Here is a 25,949-nt window from a genome sequence, read left to right as displayed (position 1 = left end):
CTTGTGAATAGACATCAGTTAACACAAAAAGGAGGGAGGGTAGCCTTGAGACAGCAAGAGGACACTTTTGAAGGAATTTTGAAGATACTGGTGCTTGATGGTTGAGATATGGGCAGAAATCCAAATTCCAAATAGTGGGGTTAATTGTATGTGTATCTAGATAAATAAACAGTACATATTAAAAAACTGTGGACTCTCCCACAGCTGGATTTTAAAGAAGGAAGCTCAAGTTAGTAGTAGTTGATTTAAATTAAACAATGTTGAGTTGGGTAGTTCTCTTCAAATACGTACTCATTTAGTCTAATTAAGGGCAGATGTAATACTGGATTATAAAAATATTTTATACTTACATGAAACTGAATATTTTGGAATCTATATTTTTAGAGAATTTTTAAAGCACAGCAATTTGTTTATGGAGGAAGAAATCCAAAACCAATTAAAAAGTTGACAGTGGAACTTAGGGTAAAATTCAAGTTAGCTGATTTTTCTGCAAGGCTGTTCCTTCCTGTCTTTGCAGAGAACCTGTTTATTTGTACTTTGTCTTTCAGTTTTCAGTGCTTTATGCTGTAAATATACACTTTGCACGTCTAATATTTAGCAGGAGCTGTAACTGGTTGATTTTCAAAGCCACTTGTTTTAAGGGTTTATCTGAGCTCCAGGCAGGACACAGTGACTGGGCATTAACAGGAACTGTCGGCTATGAGGTGGTCATTGCAGACTTGGGAACTATCACAGTGAGGTTACTGTAGAGACAAGTGTACAACTCCCACCTGATGATTCAGTTTTCATTAAAGGTGTTGACCTGCTGATTGTTTTCCCTTAAGATAACCTGAACAACAGAATATTGGTGTGTGTCAAAGAGCACATAAAACAGTATGCACACAGTGAGCCTTACCGCCTCTTGCTGAGAGAATTACAATTAAGGGAAGACCCTGTAGGAAATAAAATTCACCTTTACAACTTTGGATAATCTAAGTTCTCTCCTTTGATAGAATTAGATCCCCACAAGGCTGTATACTTGGGGCATCTGGTTTATCCTACCACCACATCACCTTTCCAAAACTGTTTTAATTACTTACTTCTGGTGTTCATCAAACATCCATTAGGCATCTGCTACATATTGTTGTTGAAGGCATTTGTCTGGCACATTATCCACTCTTGTGCGAGCTATTTCCACTATTATATGGTAGAAGAAAACCTCTGCAAAAACACTATGCTTACTATGCTTTCCTTTATGCTCCGATAGTAAGGCAGCGGAAACTAAATGAGAATTTCAATCATAGCTTCTCTTTTGTCCACGAGGGCAGGTATTCATACTCCTTCTTTCTGTGGTTCTCAATTTGTACTTGTATTTCTTGTTTTAGTAACTGGTATACCATGTATTTTGCTGTAAGCTATTTCACCTCTCTCTCTCAAGATTTATTTGAAAGATGGCCACAAAGCCCCAGAGCCTGGAATTCCAGCCATGTTTCCCATTCGGATGCAGAAGCCCAAGGATTTGGGTCATCTACTGCTTTCTGTTAGCAAGAAGCTGGATTAGAAGAGGAACAGCTAGGATTTTAACCAGTGCCTGTGTGGGATGCCAGCAGTACAGGCAATGGCTTAGCCCACTGAGCCACAATGTGAACCCCGAGCTCATCCTTTTAAGAAAGGTCCATTGTACAGTGCGGGCATCTGCTGCAGCAGTGAAGACACCACTCAGGATGCTGGCATTCCATACTAGAACACCTGGACAGGGGTCCTCCGTCTGCTCCTATTGACTCTCATCCTAGGAGGCACCATGATAGCTCCGTGTGAGAGCTTTAGTGGTTGGGTCCCTGTCACCCACACAGGAGGTCTAGACTGGGTGCTAGGGTCCCAGTTTTCACTTATCTCAGTCCTGGCTGTTGTGGGCATTTGGGGAGTGAACCAGTAAACAGAGACCTGTCTGTTTCTTCACATATAAATGATGGTTGTAAATGAGGTAATGGGGGATTTAGGAAGATTGAATTCTTTAATTTTCTCTGAAATTTGTTAACTCTTTGTTATCCAAAATAAAATCTTACAAAGGATAAATTTAAATACACCTGTTAAAATGGAGAAAAAAATTTTTGATCTTTTAATGTAATAAGGTGGGGAAAAATCACAACAAATCACTCACTTTTATGTTTCAAAAAACCTGTATGTTTGTAATAATTTGATTAAAATGCAAATTCATGACTTACAAATAGTCTCTTTTCAGACTAAATAACAAAGTTGCTATATCAGCTTTAGATGGCAGAATTATTTGTGCCCCAGGCATAAAGAACAAGGGGATAAAACAACCCATGCTATTTTAAACCAGGAATAATACTAAGAAAGAGCAATCAGAGGAAGAGAAAATGTGTTGGTTTTCCAAGCAGTTTCTGTTTATAACCCCACTTGACAGGTTAATTTGATTGAGTACTCAGAGACGTGTTCTCCTCAGCCACTGAACTCATCAAGCGGAACATCAAGGACTTAGATGCGCCATGGACCTTACTAACATCTTCAGGTCAACATTCATTCATTTTCTGTAGCACTGGAGCTGCAAATAAATGCCAGTTCCATCACCAGTGCAGACAGAAAACCATCTCATGAGTACTATTATCTATGAACCACTATATACATGTCTACATGATTTAAGTTGTTAAATGTTCTTACCAGCTTTTACTATCACCAGCTGGCAGAGGCTGGCACTTGGAGCTAATTCTGTCAAGTCAAATGCCAGAACTACCTGGAGAGTGCATAATCTGGGAGTGAGTGTGGCCTAGAAGGGAAATGGTGGGCACCTCCTTCGGGGCTACCACTCTCATTGGACAGCACGAACACCAGGACAGGGGCAGGGGTGGCTGTACAGAAGGGCACCTGCCAGTAAGTGTGTGGGCTGGATAGTAGGTTGGTTGGGTTGAGCTGGGCTTCAATGCCCATCGACACGTGCGAGAGCTAAACAGGATGTGGGACAGACTTGACAAGCCTGCAGTGCATACTGGCAAGCATGGGAACCAGGGTAGGGGGCAGAACTGGTGGGGGTTATGGGGAGTCGCCCCAACCAGGCTGCAGCTCTGACCGGTTTGCGTGAGGACCTAGTACGAAGTGGGCAGGATCGAACTGGACTACAACACCCGTTGGTTCACGAGAAAGGCAGGGCTGGAAACAGAACGAACCCAGCAATCCCAACGACCAACATGAGCATAAGCTGATTGGTGTGACGGACGCTGTTGGACTCTGTACTAGCAAACTCGCGCAAGAATCAGGCCTGGGATCATCTCAGATGAAGTTTCTTTGGAGATCCCTCCAACTGAACTGCTGAGCTTAGAACCCCAACCATGAAGAGACTGTAAGCCTGTGGATTCTGAATAGGGTTCATTGCCATTGGAACTGAGAGAGTGGCAGCAATCCAGAACTGATGAACTATCAAAACTGTATGAGCAGGACCCTCAGAGCGCGCCTCCCGTTGGGGATCTGGGATGGGTGGGAGGTTGCGTGGGGCTTTTCCCTTTGTTTTTTTCCCTGACCCCAGATACAGGGAAAAATGATATTGATGTGGAAACAATGGTATTACCCACTTTCATCCTGTAGCCCTTGACACTTTGTTCCCTAATCAACTAAGTAAGATTATTAAAAATTAATTTAAAAAAAGAAAAATATAAAAAAATTTTGTATTCTGATCATACATCTGTTGCAAACAATAAAAATGCTAGCCAAATTACAAAAAAAAAAAAGCTTTTACTATCATTGTACACAATTTTACAGACCAAGAACATACATTCGTAAGGTCACAAAAGGAGTGAAATGCTGGGAAGGGATGTGAACTGAAGCTGTATAGTTTCAGGGGCCAGATTTTTACATTTTGTAGTATTCTGTTGGTAGGAAATTCTCTCTTGGTATGTGGGTATCCCCATGGTCACCTCTGTACTGAGGTGGGGTGCTCTTCTACCATTTTTTGAAACTCAATTAGCATAACTTGAGTTCCTCTGGTTTCTAAAACTAATTGTGTCTTCATATTTCAAAGAGCAATTCTGATAAAACATAAAAATAAGAACCAACGTTTTCTGTAGTGATGAGCTATAGGCTTACTTTATCCATGAAAAGATCTACTTGAATGACACAGAAAGGTTCACAGAATTAGGACTAGCGCAGCAACCGCATGGTGCTACTTCTAGTCTGACTCATTCAAAACATGGCAGTAGCCACTTCCAAGCAAATAAAATATACTTGGATTTTTCATGTGGATCAGCCTCCTTATTTCAGATTATAAACAACACACAGTGAATCTGATAACTATGAGAGAAGTCTATATTTTCTCTGATGAAAACCACAATAAGATATTTCTAGAATTTCTTCCACTTTCTGTCTTAGGCTCCAGAAGAAAGGAAATGACTTTAGAAATCCTTAGTATTTAATTAATACTTTGCAATGATTCTAAAAGCTATAACCAAGGTCAAGGGAAACACATGTTCAATAATAATGCTGAGAAATTTATATGTATTCCTTTATGCCAGGTTTCAATTTCTAATATTATTGGAGAGTCACTTACTCAAAAACAAAACTTCTGGGCTTGAACTGAGAGTTAGCTTTCCATTATTTAAGTCATAGAAATAATTCCAAGATTAGTAGATTCTATAATACTGGTAAAAATAAATGAGATTAAACAAACATTTCATTGTCTGATTCTCAGAAAATTTAATTTTTAAAATTACTATTTGTTAAAAAGTAAAATTTGCTAAAAAGTTTTATGTAACATGTTAAAACAAGTCAAAAGTAAAGGTTTGAATATGTAATCATAAAAAAATCAGAGAAGGGAAAACTAATGTAGATGCTTCAGAGAAATCTGAAAAGCAACAAAATATTTACATGGAAATAAAGTAAAAATAACATCTTGACTGGATTATAAAATCACAGATCATATGGAAATTAGTGAGCTTTCAATAAAGCATGGAAAACACTAATATATTTTTATCATTTCTTTCTAAAGATATCAGAAGTATTAAAGAAAAGAGAGAGTTGACAGCCATTGTTGTGGGGTGATAACCCAATTACAGATCAAGTTCAGGCAAATACAGGTAGTAACAATAGGGCTCTTTGTGCATGATAGCTTTAGGTCACTAACACAATCCTCAATGGAATAATAAAGACTAGAGCTATTGGTACTGCTTCTTTTTCACCCTCATGCTAATCCCTCTGAGACCAATTACGTTCTATCAGCCTCCCAGATATACCAATTTCCATCTACCCAAGGACACATTTTAGCACCCCAAAGTGGGTCTAATGCATTAAAGTACACTGCATTTTGGAGCTTTAGCTATTTATGCAAAATGATTAGGCGTATCCAACTTGTATACCAAAGTGTCACTACTGATTTACTTGGGAGATAGATGGGAGAGGGCAAAGAAAATAATCTGACACAGAAGTAAAATAATGTAATGTCTGTTTCAGAACTGAAGATCATTCAGCGTCTTTCGAAAATTGTGAGTCTTACAGGAAGTTACATGGTTTCATGGACTCCCACAAGATCTGGGAAAGAGTGCACCATTTTGGATTCGTGTCTTCAAGGAGCACGTCCCCAGTGTCACTTCAGAAGCATAGGTGAGCACAGGGCCTGCTTAAATACGTTTTTGAAACAAACAGATGGCACATCCTAAGCTTAAAAATCTAATCTCATAAGGAACCTTTCACTAAGGCGGCAAGCTGATATCATGCGTAAGAATTTGTGGGAAGGAAAATGTTAGTAAGTGTTTAAGATGGCACTTGATGCTAAGTTAGCTTTAATAAATGATGGCACAATCTAGAAATATTATGTATCTGCATTTTAAAGTAAAATAAAAACTAACTCAGCATCTGCTTAGGTAACAGTGCTATAGAAGTTCTCCTAGAAGTCTACTGTTATATATGATGTCACAGAATTCAAACGCCTTTCATTGAGACACTCTTGGGCTAATGAATTAGAAAAAAAAAATCTTTTAAAACAAGTAAACCTTGATTAATTTCCAAAAACAACTCCAGAGAACTTCTATAACTCTTTAAAATTTCTGAGTCCAGTAAGTATAAAAGATACTTAGACTGCTCAAATGAAAGTTTTATAACCTTAGCTCAACCTCAAGAAATGCGAAAACAATCTCCCCTGACACTTTCATCTTTTTTCGTTTTTTGGCTTGTTTACATGAAATAATTCTTTATGGGCCAAACAAAGGCTTTACTTTGTTACTTAAAAATCTTCATTCACTATGCTCAGAATTTAAATACAGAAGTTTTTTTATAAGTGTTAGATTAAAAATCAGTCATAGGGCCAGTATCGTGGTATGAATGGTGAGTGATTATGGACAGAGAGGAGAAATATTAAGAATTGCTTGATATAAAAATCATGAAGGCTCATTCCTAAGGCAGCTAAGAGTTTATTTAGGTTTTTGTGTTCACATACCACAAAGAGGGGTAACCAGGAAACAGAGCCACCTTTAAGTCTTACATTTGCTCTAAACTGTCTATATCTCTATTTGCTCAACTGTATAATGGAAATAATGTTACGGTCCTTCTTTCTTGAATAACAGCATTGTGAGACAGATAAAAATGGTGATTTAAAAAGTTGAAAATAAACTGGCATTATTTCATTCAATGCCACATAAATATCTTATTTTCTAATAATGCAGATGACTGAAATTAATTTACATTTAAATAATGGGTTTTTAAAAGAAATAACCATATGAGAAACAATGACTTGTAAATCTTTATGTTCGGTTTTAAATTCTCTATAAAACCAAGACTTCTTTTGTCAAGCATAATGAAAAAGATGCTGAAAATCCATGCACTTTTGCGTGAAGCCAAGATACCTTCCCGATAAGTCAACAGAAGGCAAGGAAGAAAGATCAGCAAAGATCTGCCCTACCTGCCTCTCAATGTCTTTGATTGGTGTGGGGGGCCGAGGGGGAGGAGAGAGATGCTGTCAAATTGGAGAGGAAAATAAAAAATTAGACCAAATATACATATTACTATGTGAGGTAGAGGTGAGATTTCTTATATTGTTTATTGGCTTTCTGATTGGATGTGACTTTTCAAGCTGACACTTGATAGTGTAATTTTTGTGTAACTGGGAAGTTGTCTCAGCAGTTACTTCCTAACGAAAACAAAGGGATATGGCCACAAATAAACCTCATTAAAAGCAAAGAAAACATTAGATAACCCAAAACCTGATCACTGATAATGTATTTCTGATCCCCAAAGCACATCAATCATGGTTCCTTCACCCATGAAAAACAGCAATATGACTTCTAAAACTAATGAATTTCCAAAAGTATAATTAGAAGAGAAATACTGAATCCTTCAAAAGTCTCATTTACAATACACTTAAAATTGCTACCGAAGATGCGAAAATGAGCCATGGCCATCACTTCAGAGCAACAAGTACATCACCATGCAGTTATCTTTACTAAAAACGTTTTAGCCATCTTCCCAATATTTTATAAATGTTCAAAATGCGCATCTATCTTGAATCAAATTCTCCCCATTCTAGTATCTCAAAGATAGTCCTTATTATCCTTTATCATTTCCATCTTACACTGTCCTTTGCCAACCCTACAGTTAACTTTTCAGAACTTTCTTCTAAACCTATCTATTGAAACCTAAAGTAGATCTATTTAAGGTAAGTACTGAATGCAGTTCCACTCAATCTTTTCTGTCATCTTTGTTTACACAAATTTTAAGCAATAAATAAAAGTATTTTAAAAAGATAAAAATCCATACTCTGAATAATGTCCAATGCTCAGGTTGAAAGATATCCACTTAAAAAGAGTTCACTCAGCAGTTAACATATTGTGTAACTTTCTAAATAATTGCCAGTATAAATATTTTTGAAGGGTCTCATGAAATAATTTATTGAACAAATGCTTAATTTTGGTGAAATACTACAACTGAGGGAAATTTGTCTAACTCTCAGTAAATGGACACTGGACATTTCAGAGATCATAGTGCTATGTAAAAGGTTAGTAAAACCACATATGGTTTTAAAGGACAACTCAAATTCTGGTTCATGTTGAGAGTAAGAGAGTTCTTCAGAGAGGTTTCATTCAATTGTCACTGGTTCACTCATTCTATTTTCAAATTTATTCCTTTTATCTTCCTCACTCCCTCATTCCATCAATCAAGTGATCAATCACCAAACCTTTTAAAATGCATCAGGCCCCAGAGATGGACAGATAAAAAGCAAAGTTAGTGCCCCTCTGGGGAGGTGCTTGACAGTCTGCAGAAAAGGCAAATCCAACAACGTGGGCCTGCCAAAGATGGGGGAATGGGAGTGGGGAAAGGGAGCCAGGGAAAATTCTCGCAGATGATGTCCAAGCTGTGTTGAAAAGGAAGAGAATGAGTGTTCCTATTCAAGCACTGGGGAAGGGGCATTTCAGAAAGAGGAAAGAACACCCGTAAGAAATGTGAACTTCAAGTAGAACTTGCACTGGTAGAATTTGAATCAGTAAATGAAGTGTTAAATCCAGGGAACATTAGGAAAGACATTCTGCATCACAATTTCTGGTGAACATTTGCTTAACTGTTGCCAGCAACACCAAGATATAATTTATGATACAATTAAGGGAAAATATCGTTTCAATCCAATGTTCTTTTTAAATACTGTAACTCTCAATGATAAACACATGAGATCTTTATTAAAAAGGAATACAGGGTACCATAAAAGATTGTTACAAGCAGAAATATTTCCATAAGTCTTCCAATACACATCTCCTGATATCATTCAGTACAGCTAAAAAATTCAGAACTAAATATTCATACAGGCTTGCCTTTCTTTTTATACAGGAAAATGTTCTTAATCGTATCTATCCTTTACAATATAGGAAAAGAAGAAACTCAAACTTTGAGACTAAACAGAATGTCTCTATCTAAATCAATCCATTGGAACCCTGGAAGCCCATTAACCTAGGCTGTGTGGCAGACAGAGGCAGCCTTCTCAGGAAATGTTCCTTTCACAGCTTCTTTGGCTAGTAACCTTGAAATTTTAGTAGTAGTCAAGTAAATTTAGTTAATTCTCCAGTACAGATATGTCAAGTTCGTGCGTTTACAAATTTTATTTTTCAGTCTCAGAATGTGTTAGTTACTGTTTAGGGTTATTTAAAAAAAAACTTTACACTTTATTCTTCATTGGTTTCTATATTTTGGCACACTAATAAATTAAATGGCAACTAGGATTTTTTTAAAAATCTAAAAGGCATTCTGTAAGGGAATATTGTGGCAGCACCAAGTCCATTTTTTTTTCCAACTGTTACTTGTGAATAATTATTTTAGAAACAAACTGAGTTCCTACTTAGGGAGAGAAAATATTTGGCAGTACATCTGCATTTCAAAGTTCTTGTTCTGAGAACTCGTCTACATAACTGAACAGATTAAAGTAGTATTGTGATACAGTCCGTATATTTTTTATATTCATTTCTTTAGTAGGAATTATTTTCCATATTTACCCATATGGTATAGTCTTCTATTTTATCAGAGCATGACAACAGATTTTTATCAAAATGAGGAATTGCACTGTCTTTTTTGGAAAGTGTATCAGATAATGTATTTTGCTTTATAGCTCTTTTCAAAACTGGTAACTATACAGAGGGAAGTAAGAAGTGGAATTTATTTTCCCTTCCCAACTCTAAGACCTTCTATCTGGGCCAGACTTTGATATTTGCCCCTTGGCTGAGAATCCACATATCCAACTTCACACTTAGCTGCAGTGAAGTAGCCCTGCAGGCAGGCCGACTTCAACGAACCACTAGTGGTATCATCATTAAAATCCTGCTGAAGGTCACCATGGTAACCGCCTGCTGAGGTTTCGCTGCCACACTCGCATCTCCTAATCAGCTACCATGTGAAATGCAAATTCAGACAGTCTGAAAATTAGTCAAGAAGAATAGGGGATGAGGATGCAGATATGTGAAATATTCATGTGCTTCACGGAAAAAAGAAGACAGCATGAATGACACAACAAAGAAAGGCCCCTGACATTCCTGCTATCATTTTGCATTATTGTTCACACCCTACTGTATTTCCCAGCCCAAAGGTCTGAAGTTGGTTTTGTGAAATGCCATATTGATATTCCATACCCAAAATAGTAATTAAAAATGGCTAACATAATAGCATTAACATCAAATGAAGATAATATTTCTAAATTATCTTCACTGCCTTCTAAGAGTTTATTCTAATTACCTGAATACAACTGATAGGAAGCAAAAAGGCATCATTGACAATCAGCATCACAACAGAAGTAGTCCTTATTATGTTCAAATAACACCAATGTTTTACATAGGATCCGTCTAGAGATATTTATTACTCAAGTTACATGGCCTCAAATTTCCTCACAAAATAACACTGAATGCTGTTCATTTTATAACAGAAAGACTGACAGAATTACCTAATAAGTAAACAGTATAATTGCTATCTATTTTTCTTTCATTTCCTTCCATTTTCCTGGAGGAACAAACAACAACAAGCTGTTGTTCAGAAGTCCTGATGAAAGACTGTTTTCTCTGGGTTGCTCTCTGATGAATATTCCAGAAAGAGCTTTTTTGACCACATTTCAGTTGACCTGAGACACTGTGATTTTTGTACATCTTGTTCCTTAAATGTGGGTAAAATCATGATGCATTAGGCTAAAATGGGAGACATTCCGTTCAGTGCATAACTAGACATTGGGTAGAGCCGAGGCAATTCACTTCAACAGGTTACCAAAGTAAGTAGGGATTTAGGTTCTGATCTTAAGGCAACGTCTTGGAAAGTTTTCAGTCCTGTCCAATACAATTTTGAATTTCAAAACATTTCCCCAAAGGACTCTGCAGCAATGAGGTGGTTACAAGACAGGTGTTGTCCAAGGGGGAGGTGGGGGAGCTAATGAAATAGGTTCAGAATCCGGCTAAGAGGTATGCTTCATTCGAGGTCAACATGAAGAGGAGGGAACTTCTGACACAAGAGTTCTAGTTTCTATTGTGTAATTGAAGTTCTGAGAAGGGGAACACGAGGGGTGGCCTCCTCAGAGCCAGCAGACATGTCGGTGAACATGAATCTGGGTGTGAGCCTTAAATTCTGTTCTTGCAGTATTCAGCACTCTGGCAGGCGAGCTGCTGTTCTCATCACACCTGGCAAGTGGGGGAGTGGGTGAATTTCACAGCACACACTGTGTTGTGTTCTCCACACTGTGAACTGCAGTCTACTGTGAACACCAAGTCTCCGAGAGAATGCAGACAGAAAAGGGCTACTCTTGCTGTATATACTATCCATTGGTATTTGTGCACAAAGTCAAATTTCTTAATAAAATACAAATGCTAGCAAGATGAACAAAAGAGAAACAGAGCAACTGAAAATGACTTACTTCTTCTGAATAGTGATCTGAAGGCAGAGGTGGGTAGTCGCATTGTTCTATCTTCTTACACAGTGAGTATAAATTCATTTTGTCACCATAGAAAGGACTCTGTAATGCAGCCATCTGTAAAATGCTCCCAATCAGACTGATATAGTCACAGGGCAACTTTAAAGCTGATTTCATCAAGTATACTGGGGTAGAAAATAATTATAAATCCTTTAAATTAAAATACCTAGGTATCTGATGAGTATGACTATTCCTTTTTGAGAATTCTACATTAAGTGCTAAATATCAACTTTGGTAAGTTTTGTTCCGTATTTAAAATGCCCTAAAACAGAAATGTTCAGCATAATTTTTTAGATATTCTTGCTGAAACCATGCTAATAAAAATTAGATTGTGACTTAACTCTTGTAAACATGATAGTAAACAATGTCATGGAACAACAGGCATATCCAATGATGAAATGAGATATCCACACATTGGTTAGCAAAGGTCACAACACAGCAAATAGGAGACTAAAGTTAATACTAAATTACACTTTAGTAATGCTTTATGGAATACGATACTTAGCATTTTTACTTTGCATAACAAGTTCTGTAGGGAAAAATTATTCTGAAGTAAAAAAAACGGCTTTTCAATTTGAATATCATAACCAATCTCTAAATAGTTCACAATGGATTGGGCCTTCTTTTCTTTTGATAATGTCTCAAAAGCAGTGAATATGTTCACAACCAGTGCAAGTCTTGGGTGTAATTCAAGTCATCCACGTGAGGTATCTGCAGAAAAACACAACTCAAAGGCTGAACAACTTTAGAAGAGACATTATTGAATTTAAATTTAAGACAAGGTTCTCGCTTGACATTTAAAGTGCAAGCAAGTACTGTGGTAAGCAGGGTTACAAACTAAAAATTTAATTTAAAATGTTGCTATCCTATTCAAAACCTCCTAAATCCTTGAACCGCAGCAGCCAGAATACAACACGGAGTGCCAGGCTGCCCCAAAGTCAGTCACCCTTTTCTACATGTGCTAATAAGTTTGATTTTGGAAGGACAATGTGTACATTCCCCAGACAGGCAGCGTGTGTGTGAAACACGCTCGTCCATGCTGTGCTACTCAGTGAGTGTCAGTGGGGACAGGACAAGCTGAAAATGGCTCTCATCTGCCTCTGCGCTCCACGGAGGGTGTTAACCCCTTCAGAGCCTTGCCAGGAGGGGCTGCCAGTGGAAATGCAGCCTGGGAAAGACCTCACCTCTGTGTTACAGAAAATCCAAACCATATACGAAAATAGCCTCTTGGATATGGCTGATCCACATGGCCAGAAAAAAAGCAAAAACAACTTGCCTCCACAGATATAAAGCACTCCACCAGAGAGGAAATTTCTAGAAGAGGAGCCATTGATGATCATGTCTTTTGTTTAAAATGCAAAGACTTTTTATTACAATAAATATTTTAAAATATCATCTGTAAGAATACACTTCATATGCATGAAGCATAGTCCCTCTGTATTTGCAGAGCCTTAAGTAAATATATATACATATATATATACACATGTACATACACATATATATATACATGCAGTATCATATGCTGAGAGTTCATTATAGTACTTTTGTCTCAATACTGTAGAGTGTTAAAAAAAAATCGGAATGTCCCCTAAGGAGTTAAACAGGAACAGTGTATTTTCATGCATCTCCTGCTTTGACAGATGAAAAATGTCAACTGTCCTGTTTTTATTTTCAAGCTTTTGCACTATTCATCTGGTTCATTAGTGCACCTCGACGCTGCCCCTGACAGCTGCTCGCCCTCTCCTCCCAGCAGCTGAATTTTTCAGGCTAATTTGATCCTCCACACTGAGACGATCCTGGGATGATTGACTTGCTCCCTGACCTCCAGGGTCTGACTTTCCTGATTAGTATTCTGGGGGCGTTGGAGGACGAAAGCCCACTGTCTGTCTTCAGGCCTGGTGGCAGCTCTCTTTTTTTTGAACTGTAAGCCACCAACCTACAACCCTGTAAGGATGCGATTGCTGCGCTGAACAATAAAGGAAATGTGTAAAACCTACTTTTCCATGTAAAGGTCCGTGTAGCAAAAGCACAGCATCTTGATTTTAATTAGTAAAGTCTACTTTGTTGCATATCAATTAAAACTGTGCTGATATGAATTTTTTTGCAGTTTCAGGAATATTTGAAAGTCTAATTTTCTGAGTTTAAACATCCAGAAAAGCATTCCTTCTCCTTCACTGGTAATAGCAACTTCTTACTGGGCTGCAATGTAAAATCTCTGCATGCTTCTAGGGCTACGTTTGAAAAGCTAAATCGTTAGGTATTTATTAACACTGTATTGACGCATCAGTGGAAGCAGAGCACATATAAGGGTAAATTAAATCTTTAGAGAATTTCTAGTTCTTCCAGAAGACTTGCAGGGACAAATGGAAAAAAATACATTGAGCTGAAAATCAACACTGACATGATAAACACTTCAACTGGGAATCATCCACAACACACACAATTCTGGGATGTAGGCATGTCCAAAAAATACTTTTTTATTTTGGTGATCATTTTAAGCACATTTAAAAGTGAAACACTGACTCTCAAACAAAAATTCAGAACAGAAAAATTATTTTATCAGTTCTGATATGAGAATCTTCTAACTCTAAAACACTACATGAACTTCCCCTTTAACACTTGTTTTCTCAACTGAACTTTCTTCATTGTTAAATTTAACCTCATTATTGGAAACCAATTTGCTGTTTACTTTTAGGTACTTAAAAGGAAAATGCTGCTTTGATAACATTAGACTAGGGCCTGAAGCAAAATCTAAGGGACCTAAAGAGAGACAAACACTTTAAATGTATAAAGTGGCTAACTTTTAAACATTATTGAAACTTAATATTATCAGACCATTTCCTTTTTAACAATGTGCGACATTATTATCAGGATATAATACAGTGAGTATAAATCTTTGAATGCAATGTACATGCATAAAGATATATTGTATTCATTATCAATTCATACTTTTTATTAAAAATGGGTTTATTTAAGAACATTTAAAATATCTTTCACTTTAGTCATTGCTTATTTAATAATAAGAATAAAATTTCATATTGTTTAAAAAAAGGAACCTGGGCTCTGTAATCAATAAGATTACATATATTAAAAATGAAAACAAAACCAAAGCCACCGCTTGAAGCTCAACTTCCAATTAGGGGCAGTACAAGGAGAGGAACAAACCATACATTTAAGTCAAGAGGACATGGCATATTTGCAAGAAACAGACTGGGTTTTATCTATCTTCTTTACATTTGCTATATACCCTGAGACATGAAATGACTGTCTTCACTTTACTGAACCCTCTTTAAAGGTATTGTGTAAACTTTAATTTGAGTAGACTCAAAGCCTACTAGTTCCTACTGGTCGGTTAGAAAATTAAAGTTAACTGTAGCTTGAGATACTCTTTGGCATCACTGCTGTATGACATGAATGCCAAATGCGCTAGTTATAGCCTTGATTCTGCCTATCAAATTATTGCAAATTATTTCTGGATATTTACCTACACGATCTCACCTTCTTTGATAACAGCGACAGAGCTGTACCAATGTAAAGCATTACTCATGGAAACTAATTCAGGTGACAATCTAGGAAAATTAAGATAGTCTGCATACTATCCTTACACATGAGTTACAGATACCAATGCAATAAAATGTTGATATTTACTCACTTTCATATTTCAAATTTTTCATTCTCTCTCTCCTACAATGCACGATGCACGTATTTCTTCAATGTTCAGATATATTAAAAAATATGTTTTGTAGAAAAGCATTACTTAAAAGTTTACATATAAAAATTCACACTTGAAAGACATAATTCTAAAATACTTTAGAGTAGCAAATGTATAGAAAAGTATAGTGACACAGTTACTCAAATATTTATTATGAACATAATTGCCACAACAAATTATTCATAGTTAGCTTTTCTCAATATCATCAAGAAAAACAGTCAAGTGAATACTGTAAATAAGGGAGAAACAGTGGGCAAAGATGCATCAATATACGGAATTTATCAGCACAACCTACCTCATATAGTAGACAGCCAAGAGACCAGATGTCAGATTTGAAGTTGTATCCATTTTCATGTATTCTCTCTGGAGACATGTAATAAGGTGTACCCACTAAAAAATAATAAAAATAAAACAGAAGTATAAAAATGAAGATGCTTAAGGATTGACATGGAATATTTTAGATTAAAAATGTCACTGAAATCATTAGGAGCAGGGAATTATTTTAAGAGTACTCAAACTTTGCACTTTCCTTTTTGCTCCCCACATCTAAATAGCACAGTAACATCCACATTATACTAAACAGGAAATGTAAGGTCAGATTCTCATTCCCTTCTGACTAATCCAGGGAAAGTCTAGGGGGTATATTAATTAAAGGGAAAATAAAACCAATTCTAACAAGAAAAATCTACCTACGTCATTTGCATTCATTTGTTTCTTCATTTGAAAAAACATTGCATGTTCCTAATAGCTAAATTGGAAATTTATGTAACTAGTGTTATATTGTATAACAATGTGGTTCACTAATAGATCATTATCCTTTACAGGAACATTTCAGGGAACGTAATCCTAATTCTTCAAATTACAAATGACATAACCATTAACATTTGACACTATAGTTGTCTGCACGGTAAAGAGAATATAACAGATTTTGTATACAAAATATCATCAGAAAGGCAACGACAACTCTGGTAAAACATCTGGGTTATTTCCATTACAGAGAGCCTTCCAGCAAGAAGATATTCCGGATGATTTGTGTTCTGATGTGCTAATGTTTTTTATGACACTGTTGAAAAACAAATGTATGTATGTTATATTTTGAAGGATAAAAAACATTTAGGTGATTTTCCAACTGTCTTTGAGTACAAACTTACGTGACTTATTTCATCAGCAGCAGCCTAAGGCTTTCTGTCAAATATAAAATCGCAGTCTGAGAACAATATGTAGGAATTTTATTTACTAGAGGCAGGAATCACTACAATCACCCTGGGCACAGACAAACAAGGATGTTCCTTTGTTAATTTTCCAGACCTCTCTAGCTATTTACTCTACACCTTTCTGAGGCACACAATACCAAACAAACCATGGAGTCACATCAGTCATTAAAGACCATCTTCAAAGACAGTTTTCCAAAAGAATGAAGTTACAACCTAAGAGTTCAACTAGGTCTCCCAGAAATCCAACTTCTGTAAGAACCATTTCCACAGAAAGGACAGTCCAAGGCAGAAAGGATGAGAGGAAAGTACTTAGGGAGATGAAAAAAAAAATGAAAAGAAGGTATGCCTATAGGATAAAAATTTGAAATATGAACAATCAAGATTTGAAATTAACAAGACAAATTGTAGCATCTACTATGACGACATGTGACTCTGCCACTTTCTGTTGTGTCAAAATAGCCAAGAAAACTTTTCGAAAGAGCTACGTTTAAAGATGTTATATTGTGGCAAATAAATGCCAGGTGTCTAAGCTTTGGAAGTTGTTACACATCCACTGGCTGGAGTTTGCATAAGCAGCAGCAATGATTGGAAAAAATCCACGCTCTCTCCCCATCTACAGAAGGGTGGTGGGTACAACTGCACTAATAAGCGGCCCTGCACAAGCTCTTGGTTTCAGGACATAAATTGAGCGACTGGCAGTGAGGAATGTGCGGAGAGCCTTCGCAGAATCCACAGGGGGGAACTGAAAACACCAAGGCTCCGAGGTTCAGAGTTTACCAAAAGCAAAGGTAATTTTAACCAGGAGCTCTGGGAAACCTGCTGCTACAATAGGGGTTTGATACAGGTGTGAAAGATTGATGATAGGGAAAAAGAAGAACAAATGCTGGCGTTTTACAGAGATTAGCCCCAGCCTAACACCTTAACCGCAACACAAACTGAGCTTGCCGATGACGACCTACAAGCCAAAGGAACCAAGGAAAGAAATGATGAGGAATTTTTCTGAACTAAACTGAAAATGTAAAAATAAAGATCAATGTAAAAAAAAAAAAAAAGCCTTTTGGACCAAGCTGCTGGAGATCATGGCAAAAAGTTACTAACTGAGGGAGTTCTGTAGTTCTAAACCTAGATACATTCTGTGGGCTTTCAGCTACTTTCTTGGTAAACCACATGCATGGATTATCTCAGCATTGACACGATAAATATCGTGAGTACTTAGTAAAGTGTATAGCTAAATATGTTACCTCTTTGGTGGACACTCTTCCCAGATTCATTATGTAACAAAAAAATGAGTAAGTTTGTGTGCGGCATAGCAGTTCTTATTTGGATAAGTTCACAATCAATGACTGAACTCAGGATGGGGGTGCTGTGTCTCCCTAGAGGACCCTCTGCTCTGGGCGGGGGCTCTGCTGCTCGTGTACACTGAACAAGCAGGCGCAGCCCCATCACACAGCCCACCTTGTCCTGGCCATGCTTCATCAGCCAAATGCTAAAAGTTTAATGCTTCAGGATAATCTGCAATACATTTAATGCAGTGATAGGTTTTCAACATTTCAAGCTTAATGAAGATATAATTATTTCCTAAAACACTTTCTCTAAACCCGTGACAGCTGTGGCTGGGATACTGTTACCTCGAGAATGTTGTGACTTCTTCTAACAGCTATTCAAGAAGAATCAGGCAGTGATATGATTAGACATTAAAACACTCCCATGAATTGCTATGTATGGAAGACCTGTGCGGGACAGAGAATGCCCCCATGTTTCAAGAATTTATGAGTGTAAAATGCAAACACATTTTATAATCATAATAGATACTTATGCCATTTTAACTCCTGACATGAATAAAACTAAGAAACTGATAACATGAAAAAGACAGATAGCCTGATGGGAAAACCACAAAGAAGTGAAAATGCTATCTGAGCTTTATATCACATGAAAGTACACTAAGGCAGTCACTGTCATACCATACTACATTGACTTATTCTTACTATATAAGAAAGTTTCACATGGCATCTATTCCATAGATAATAAGCATATTCTGAAACTTATACAGGATAAAATGAAGACCAATTATTAGAAGTCCAAAAACACTGCTAGCATTCCATTACTAGGGAATATGTGACAAAATATTTTCAAAAAGTTGAGCAATAACACCAGCATTGTAACCTCTGCAGAGACTTGAATGAGAAAAAAAATAATAAACCAACTAAGCCACCTTTATAAGGTGCTATTCACATGATTAGATTTTGGTTGCTCTTGTGCTGTTCTTTGTATCAGGGAGTTAGCATAAAGTCAGTCACAGGCCAGCAAATGTCATCTTCCCTCTCACCACTAACTAGCTAGAACAAACAGACCTCACTTTTCCTTCTCTGAGAAGCAGCAAAGAGATGATGCGGGAGGTGCCTTTAGCTTTCAGATCCCAAAGCACTCAGGAACATTCTACAGAAACCCAAATGGAACATGAAATGGAAAAAAAGTGATAAGCTCCTTAAACTATTACTTAGGACAGCTGAGAGAGAAATGTTTCAAGTCAGAATACAAACAAGCCAATTCAGGATAGAAAGATTGTTTCTCCTAGTATGAGACCAAAGGTAGAAAAGAAAACTAGAACCCTGCTTGTTGACAGTTTTTAAAGGAGACAGTCATAGAACAGACTGATTTAAACACATACACATGTCAGGGAATAGGAATGAATTTCCATTTTTCCTTGCCTACTCATAAGTCAGCGCAGAAATCAGGTCGGTAGATTGAACTGACCAAGTTTATTTCATTTGAAGGAGTGTTACTTGAGGTCAATAGAGAATGGCTAAGTGGCAGATCAATATTTCTTTTGCAAAAGGCTTCTAAAAGATAAAATTTGTCATCTTTTAAGTCTAATGGACCAACATTTGAGAGACTTACTAATGACAGCAGAAACCGCTCAGCACATCATGTGCTGCTCCCCTGTCCAGGCACTGGCTCACACGCATCCGGTGCATTATCTTATGGGAATCCTACAGTGGTGTACACTGTTCTAGGCACTAGCGAGACAGAGGTAGACTTCATCTTGCAGAGCTCTGAGTGAAGCCAGGACTGCTGTGATGTAGTACTGTGAGACCTTAGCCTGGCTACCCTAGTTTAGAAGGAACAGGACTTCTAGCTGTGTCAATGATCACATGGCAGCTTGGGTGTGCACCTGGAATCCAGACCCAGCATTTAATAATCGGTGTTATTTCACTGAACTAACTACCATGAAATGGGACTGAAAAATACATGCCTTTGCAAATTAACGGGCAGAGAAAACAATAAAAGTCACAATAGGGACATGTAGCCAAATGGTTTAGACAGAAACGGGTTAAGGTTTCAGCATTCCACATGAGAATGCCTGTGTGGATGCCTGCCTCCAATTCTTGACTGCAGCTTCCCACAATGCAGACCACGGAGTGGAGACAGTTCAAGTAACTGGGTCCCTACCACCCAGGTAGGGACCAGAACATCACCTGTCCTCAGTCCAGGCCTGGACGCTCGGGAGTTGGGGAGTTGAATCAGTAGATGAGTTCTTTCTCTGTCTCACCATGCCTCTCAAAAAACACACACAGGAATAAAAGGTCCCATTTCAGTGAGCCACAAATGAAAACTATGCTGCTTTGCAGTGATTCTGATTGTTTTAAATAAAAACTTGTGATGATGACTGAGAGGTTAAATGTGCAATTTAAAATTAGATAAGAGCTTCTTCCAGAGCAATTTACTTAAGAAAGGACTGAAAGTTAAAAATAATTCAGTGAAAGCAGCCTGCAGTTGCGATGGAACATATGCTGCCTTTATGGCTTCAAGCCACCTTGAACAATGAAGGGGATAAGCCAGAGAAAGATCCAAAGAGGTGCTAAGAAAAGATGTGGGAAAACAAGTATGTGACCACAGGTGGCTCCTGGCAGCAAAAATGACACGGTTTTAATGCCTGGTTCAAGAACAGTAATTCTCCAAGTTGAAATCAGAGGATATATCACACTTGGAAATAGTGTGGGGAACACGAATTGTGCACTCAAGAGACTCCAGTGTGAAAACTCTGATATCTGGCTTGACTGATGGCCATGCACGGATTCCACTGGCAACATCACAGAAATCAAAGAACCATTTGTCTCACTGGGAAAGGTAAACAGGAGTTCAAGCAATCCTATAATGAAAACAACAACTTCATAATCTCCCCCCAAGGGGTTTCAAATATTTGTGAAGCATGAGGATCAATATCAATAGTTTTTTTTTTTTTACTTCTATTCCATTTTCAAGCTGTAAAACAACCACTTAGAGCAATTAAATTCACACACACAAGGAGATACAGAAAGAAATTTCTTCATCTTTCACCTTCCGGATGACATTATGAAAGCAAGGAAAATGCTGACTCAACACACTGAGTCTGCCTGGTAGGTGTTTGTCTCTTTTTACAACAAGTGGCAGAAAAAAAAATAAAATAAAAATGCATGGACAAATACAATTCTGGTCCAGGTAGATATTCTTGAGCAGAGAACTACCCCGATTACTTCTAGGTTCCTTAGGGCTGGATGAAGTGGTTAGACTGTGTAACAGAGGATCGCTCTATCCTCCTAATTAAGCTTTGTAGAAATTACTTTTTATTTATACCACATCCCACTCCATAAGGGAATAGGCCACTAAGAAGCCTGACTGCCAGAAGGTGGCAATCCCCTTGTGGATTAAATAAACTTTTCCATGTAATTAAACAACAGAACTTCCAATAAAGATAGAAAATGATTTGTCTCTGAAATTTATATTAAGCCCAAATGCAGTACTTTCTTCTTTGAAAAGTAAATGCAATGCATGATGTCATGTCTATACAAATCCACAATAAAATTTTTAAAATGACAAAAAATTAAAAAGTAGTCTCTGTGACCTGTAATTTGGCATAGTAAGTTAAGCCTTCCAGCCTGCCAGCTTCCCATATGGGTTCCAATTCAAGACCAGACTGCTGCACTTCTGAGCCAGTTCCATGCTAATGGCTTTAGAAAGGAGTAGAGGATGATAACCTAAGTGCTTGGGCTCTGCGCCACATGGAAGACCTGGGAAGAAGCTCCTAGCATCTAGTTTCAGACAAGTCTAGCTCCACTTAGACTGACATCCCCAGTTTTCAAACAAGCTTTAGAAGAAGGTCTAGCACCTGCCACCCTCACCTGTTAAAATGGTGGCAGAGGTAATGTTGCCTCCCGAGATCTTTGTTTCTGTTGTAACAGTTCTGTATGCAATAGTTCATGGCCAGAGGACTCTACAGACACAAGGGCAAGGTGCTGGCACTGCAGATAGAGAAATAAGTCAAGGAGCAAGGGCATCCTCTGGCATCTGGGATGGGGCCTCAACACACCACCAAAAAAGTCAAACTACCAACAGCCTAAATAGGCAGGGAAGGGTTTTCCCCTAACGCCTCAAGGAAAGAATGTAGTCCCATGGGTTCTGGCTCAGGGAGGGCCACATTGGATTCCTGAACCGCAAATGTACATATATTTTAATTGGTAAAGTAATATTACAGGGGACAGGCAGAGGCAGCTGAGCTAGGCCAAAGGTAAAAACCCTGCAACTCTATACAGGTCTCCCAAAGGTTGACAGGGGTCCAAGCATTTGGGTTCTCTTCTACCACTTTCCCAGGTGAATAAGCAAAGAGCTGGTGAGGAAGTGGAGCAGCTGGGACACAAATCGGTGCTCCAAAAAGCGATGTTAAGTGGTGCCTTAACCCACTGAGGCACAAGGCTGGTTCTTCATTTTTGTTGTTTTTAAGCTACTAAACTTGTGGTATGTGTCAAGGAACCAATAATAATAATAATAATTTCAAACTTAACAAAACTTGAATTTCAGCTGGTGGAGAGTCAATGAGTACTGATAGTACAAACAAGTATATTATGCAGGAGGCTGGAAGGTAAGTCCTGAGAGCAAACAACAGACATGAAACCAGAGTGAGGATCATGGATTCTAGAGACAGCGAAGCTGGGGGTCAAGTTCAGTACTAAATAAAACAATGTCAGCATCCTGATCTGCAACCCCCACTCCACCATTGCAAAACACTGGGGACAGCGGAGGATACAAGCTCCCATATCGCTTGGAAATCATGAATGTTATGTTTATATTCATTGCTACACTGATACTTGGTAGTAATAGAGGATGTTTCTGCATCATTAGCACAGGAAGTAAGAGTAGTTTGAAATGATTTGACTATAAATGATTGCATATATTTGGAAACTGTTAGAAATGTTCTGGTATGCTGTTACATATCTAAATACTTTACATAAAGATGCTTGATCTATTACCAAGCTGCCTCTGGGTCAGAATATTTATATTATATTTGCTCAAAGGTTTCAGAGTAAGTTAAGAAATAGAAATGCACCAAAAGCATATTCTGCCTTTGTGAAACAGGAAAAATCACAACTTGATTTTCATGACCAAGTTCAAAGGTACTGGCTAAGTTTCAGCTTTCAAAGGGCCAATTTTTTTAGAAATATGTATAGTTGTTGGTAGACAGAATGGTCACAAAAAGAGACTAATATCCTGGAGGCCCATTTTCTGTTTATTTCCAGCTCTTGGAGAAGCAAGAGCACTCAAGTCCTGGAGCCAGAGCAAATTATGCTTTCAAATGTAGGCTCCTAGGCACTGGGACAAAACAGAATAAGGTAATTCCAGACTAAGCAACCATAAATAATAGAGAAAAAGAAAATATAACAAGGTATTGACATGATAAGAACTTGTGTGGGTAAGCAAGCCCACGTACTTTCCCGTGGTTCACTTCCTCCACCCCTGCACAGGAACATGTGCACAGCACACATTTCTGGAAGGATTTTGCGGAGCTGAACTTTTGGCAATGTATAAAAAGCTGTGCATGTTACTACTCACCTCCAGAAGCACAGGAATGACTGCAAATGACTAATTTACATGTAGCCAGCCCATAGACCCAATGGCAACACAAGGGAACCTCTAAAAGGAGGACAAGTGATGGGATTAGCCTTTGAGTGAATGAAGCAGCAGGGAAGCACTGCGCATCTAGACCAATGATTTCCAATTACAGCTTGGAAAATCCTTTACTGATTTATGACATTCAGTTAGTAGGTTGCAACTAGCATTATTGCCAGTGAAACAAAATAACTGCATCAGAAAGCATGAGTTGTACTGGAAATCACTGCTAATGAAATTTTAGCTTTGGTTATAAATGATATTTCCATAGTGTCTCAATGTTACTGGGAGTGATCAAGAAATCTGAAAGCAACTCATCTAGAACCCCAGAAAATCTTACTAAAGAGCTGGGTCCTGATCGTGACTTTTAAAGACACAGCAAGTTTCCTAACATCTGTTAGATAAGATCAGCAGACACTGAGAGAAAACACAGAAAAATGCACTAAGATATTACTATTATTTTACAATTGGTCTCCTTCCCACAATTGGTATGAAGTGAACAATTAATATAAGTTCATGTATGAAACAAATGGGGAGGGGACACAACTGTCTGGATTGTGGATCACAGATCCCAGGCAAGGATAAACTCGTTATTCTAAGTCCTGTTGAATTCCTGCTCAGTTCTGAGGAGTACAGCCCAAGAGTCCCTACTAGGAAACAGTGTCGACTCTTGGACACAGAAGAACCTGAGAGCAGTAGGTAATCAGAGCAGAAGAAGCAGGTTTCTTCAGCGCACCCCTTGGCATTTTCCTCATTACGATCCTGAAAAAGCTCGCTACTGAACTCACACCGAAGGTGAACTACTCCTGTGGCAGGCCCTGTGCCCTGAACCCTCCCTCTTTCACCCCAGCCAACCTTCTGCAAAGGGAGCGACTAAGCATCCCACGTTGGCCTGAAATGCTCTCAATCAGCCTGAGACACTATCCCTAAGTTTCCTAAAAGGAACTGCCTCTTTTGCATTCTTCGAATCTCAAAAATCACCTTCACCCAAAGGCTTTGGTCTGCCTTGTCCCTCTCTCTAGAGCTTCACATGAGCCACACCCTCTGGCGCAATCATCTCCTGGCCTGCTTCACTGCTGTGTGTTCCTTATGCAGGAAGTGAGATCCCTGAAGACAAAGGATTGAAATGATTGTCTTGATCAGCCACATTGCTTTTCCCTAAAACCTACACAAATTTACTAAAAGGATCCTTTAAATTGATTCATGTATTTCAACAGAATAAACTGCACCTGCACAACTTTAACCTTTCTTTTACATCTTCATCACCACAGGCATCACTCTTGTTATTATCGTAGTATAAACACCCCAATATCCAATCAGAAAATCAGTGTTCAGAAAACACTTTCACATTTATTCTATCACTTGGTTAAGGACTGATCATGGATTAAGGGACAAAATGAGTAGTTATCATCCACATTTTTTCCTTTTACAAGATATAAACACTGAGTTTTATACAGTAAGTGGCTTGATCAAGATCCTACAGAGCAATGGGTATGCAAATCCAACGTACTCCATGCTCTCCACAGCATCATGTCGTTTCTCACGTCACAGCAAAGCCATGGGCTCCACATGGCTAGCACACAATCACTAGAAAGGTACAGTGAGCCAGAGCGGAAAGAGAAGGGCCACCGCGTCCAAATCCTAAGTGACCCTGCTGTTAGGTCAGGGACACTGACCGATATTCTACAGAACATTTCAGAAAGTAATTGAATTGGATGTCACTGAGGAAGATAACTGTAGTGAGAACTTGTAGAATGAATTAAAGAATAACCCATTAGAAGCAAAAGAGGTTAACGTCCTGATCCAAACATGAAGTGCTCATGAATTAAAGAAGAGAAAATACCAATACTGGAGAAAGCTATGTAGTGGCAGGAGGCAGGGACTAGAAAATAAAATGAAGGCTGCTAAGGTTATTTTCAAATTTAAGACTCTGAACAGAATCTGAAAATTCGGTAATATCATACTTAAAAAATTACTTGCACCCAAAAATTATAACTATTCTATGTTACAATTATTGAATTGGCTCTGAAAACTGACTTGAAATATACAGCTTGATGTGCTCCAGGAGAAAAGATTGAATTATAAATTTTATTGCATATCAATTTGCTATCATGGAATCAAATGACAGAGATAAGAGATGCACAAATAGCAGACAACTGGGATTGTCCAAAGTATTCTAGAGTGTATATTCCAATTAATCAAATTAAGATAAAATGTGATCTTTAACTTTTGAACAAAAGGTGCTTTTGGTAAAAGCAAAGTATAAACGCATGACTGCAGAAAGATGTTTCTAAAAGCCTATGCATCTTTATAAATTTCTGAAAACACGCCCTTTAAGATTTAAACAAAATTTGGCTCCTGGACAGTCTCAAACTTTTTCAGATTTTTCTTTATGAACTTTATGCAAACCTCACTTATTTGCAGTTTCAGTGAAATTTAGAACTGCTCTATGGATAAATCATCACCCAGAGATTTTATCCTCAGTAAAGTCAAAAAATGAGTTAATGTACTTTGACATTTTCATTTGTACAAGTGATCATGCTTGCAATTACTTTTCTCCACAAACTCTTGGAAACTCACCTTTAAATCTGCTGCTAAAAGACCTAAAAATTAGAGTAATAATTCCCTAAAAGTAAAAATTAGGGCAACTTGTCAATAAAACTCTGATCAGAATGTATATCGTATCTATTAATCAGGT

At 37.9% G+C, this 25,949-nt stretch overlaps 1 protein-coding gene across 1 annotated transcript in view; it reads right to left on the bottom strand.

The window, feature by feature from the left end:
• Positions 1-25,949, bottom strand: part of NEK7 (NIMA related kinase 7) — a 142,273-nt gene that overhangs the window by 5,026 nt on the left and 111,298 nt on the right. Inside the window, exons 8-9 of the mRNA XM_058668969.1 lie at positions 15,412-15,506; positions 11,348-11,461 (exon numbers count right to left, since the gene is read on the bottom strand). Coding sequence (XP_058524952.1) covers positions 11,348-11,461; positions 15,412-15,506 — 209 coding nt within the window. The remainder of the gene's footprint in view (positions 1-11,347; positions 11,462-15,411; positions 15,507-25,949) is intronic.

The sequence above is a fragment of the Ochotona princeps genome, chromosome 10 (genome assembly GCF_030435755.1).
Source record: "Ochotona princeps isolate mOchPri1 chromosome 10, mOchPri1.hap1, whole genome shotgun sequence".
Classification (NCBI taxonomy): domain Eukaryota; kingdom Metazoa; phylum Chordata; class Mammalia; order Lagomorpha; family Ochotonidae; genus Ochotona; species Ochotona princeps.
This window is presented reverse-complemented; position numbering and strand designations above follow the sequence as displayed.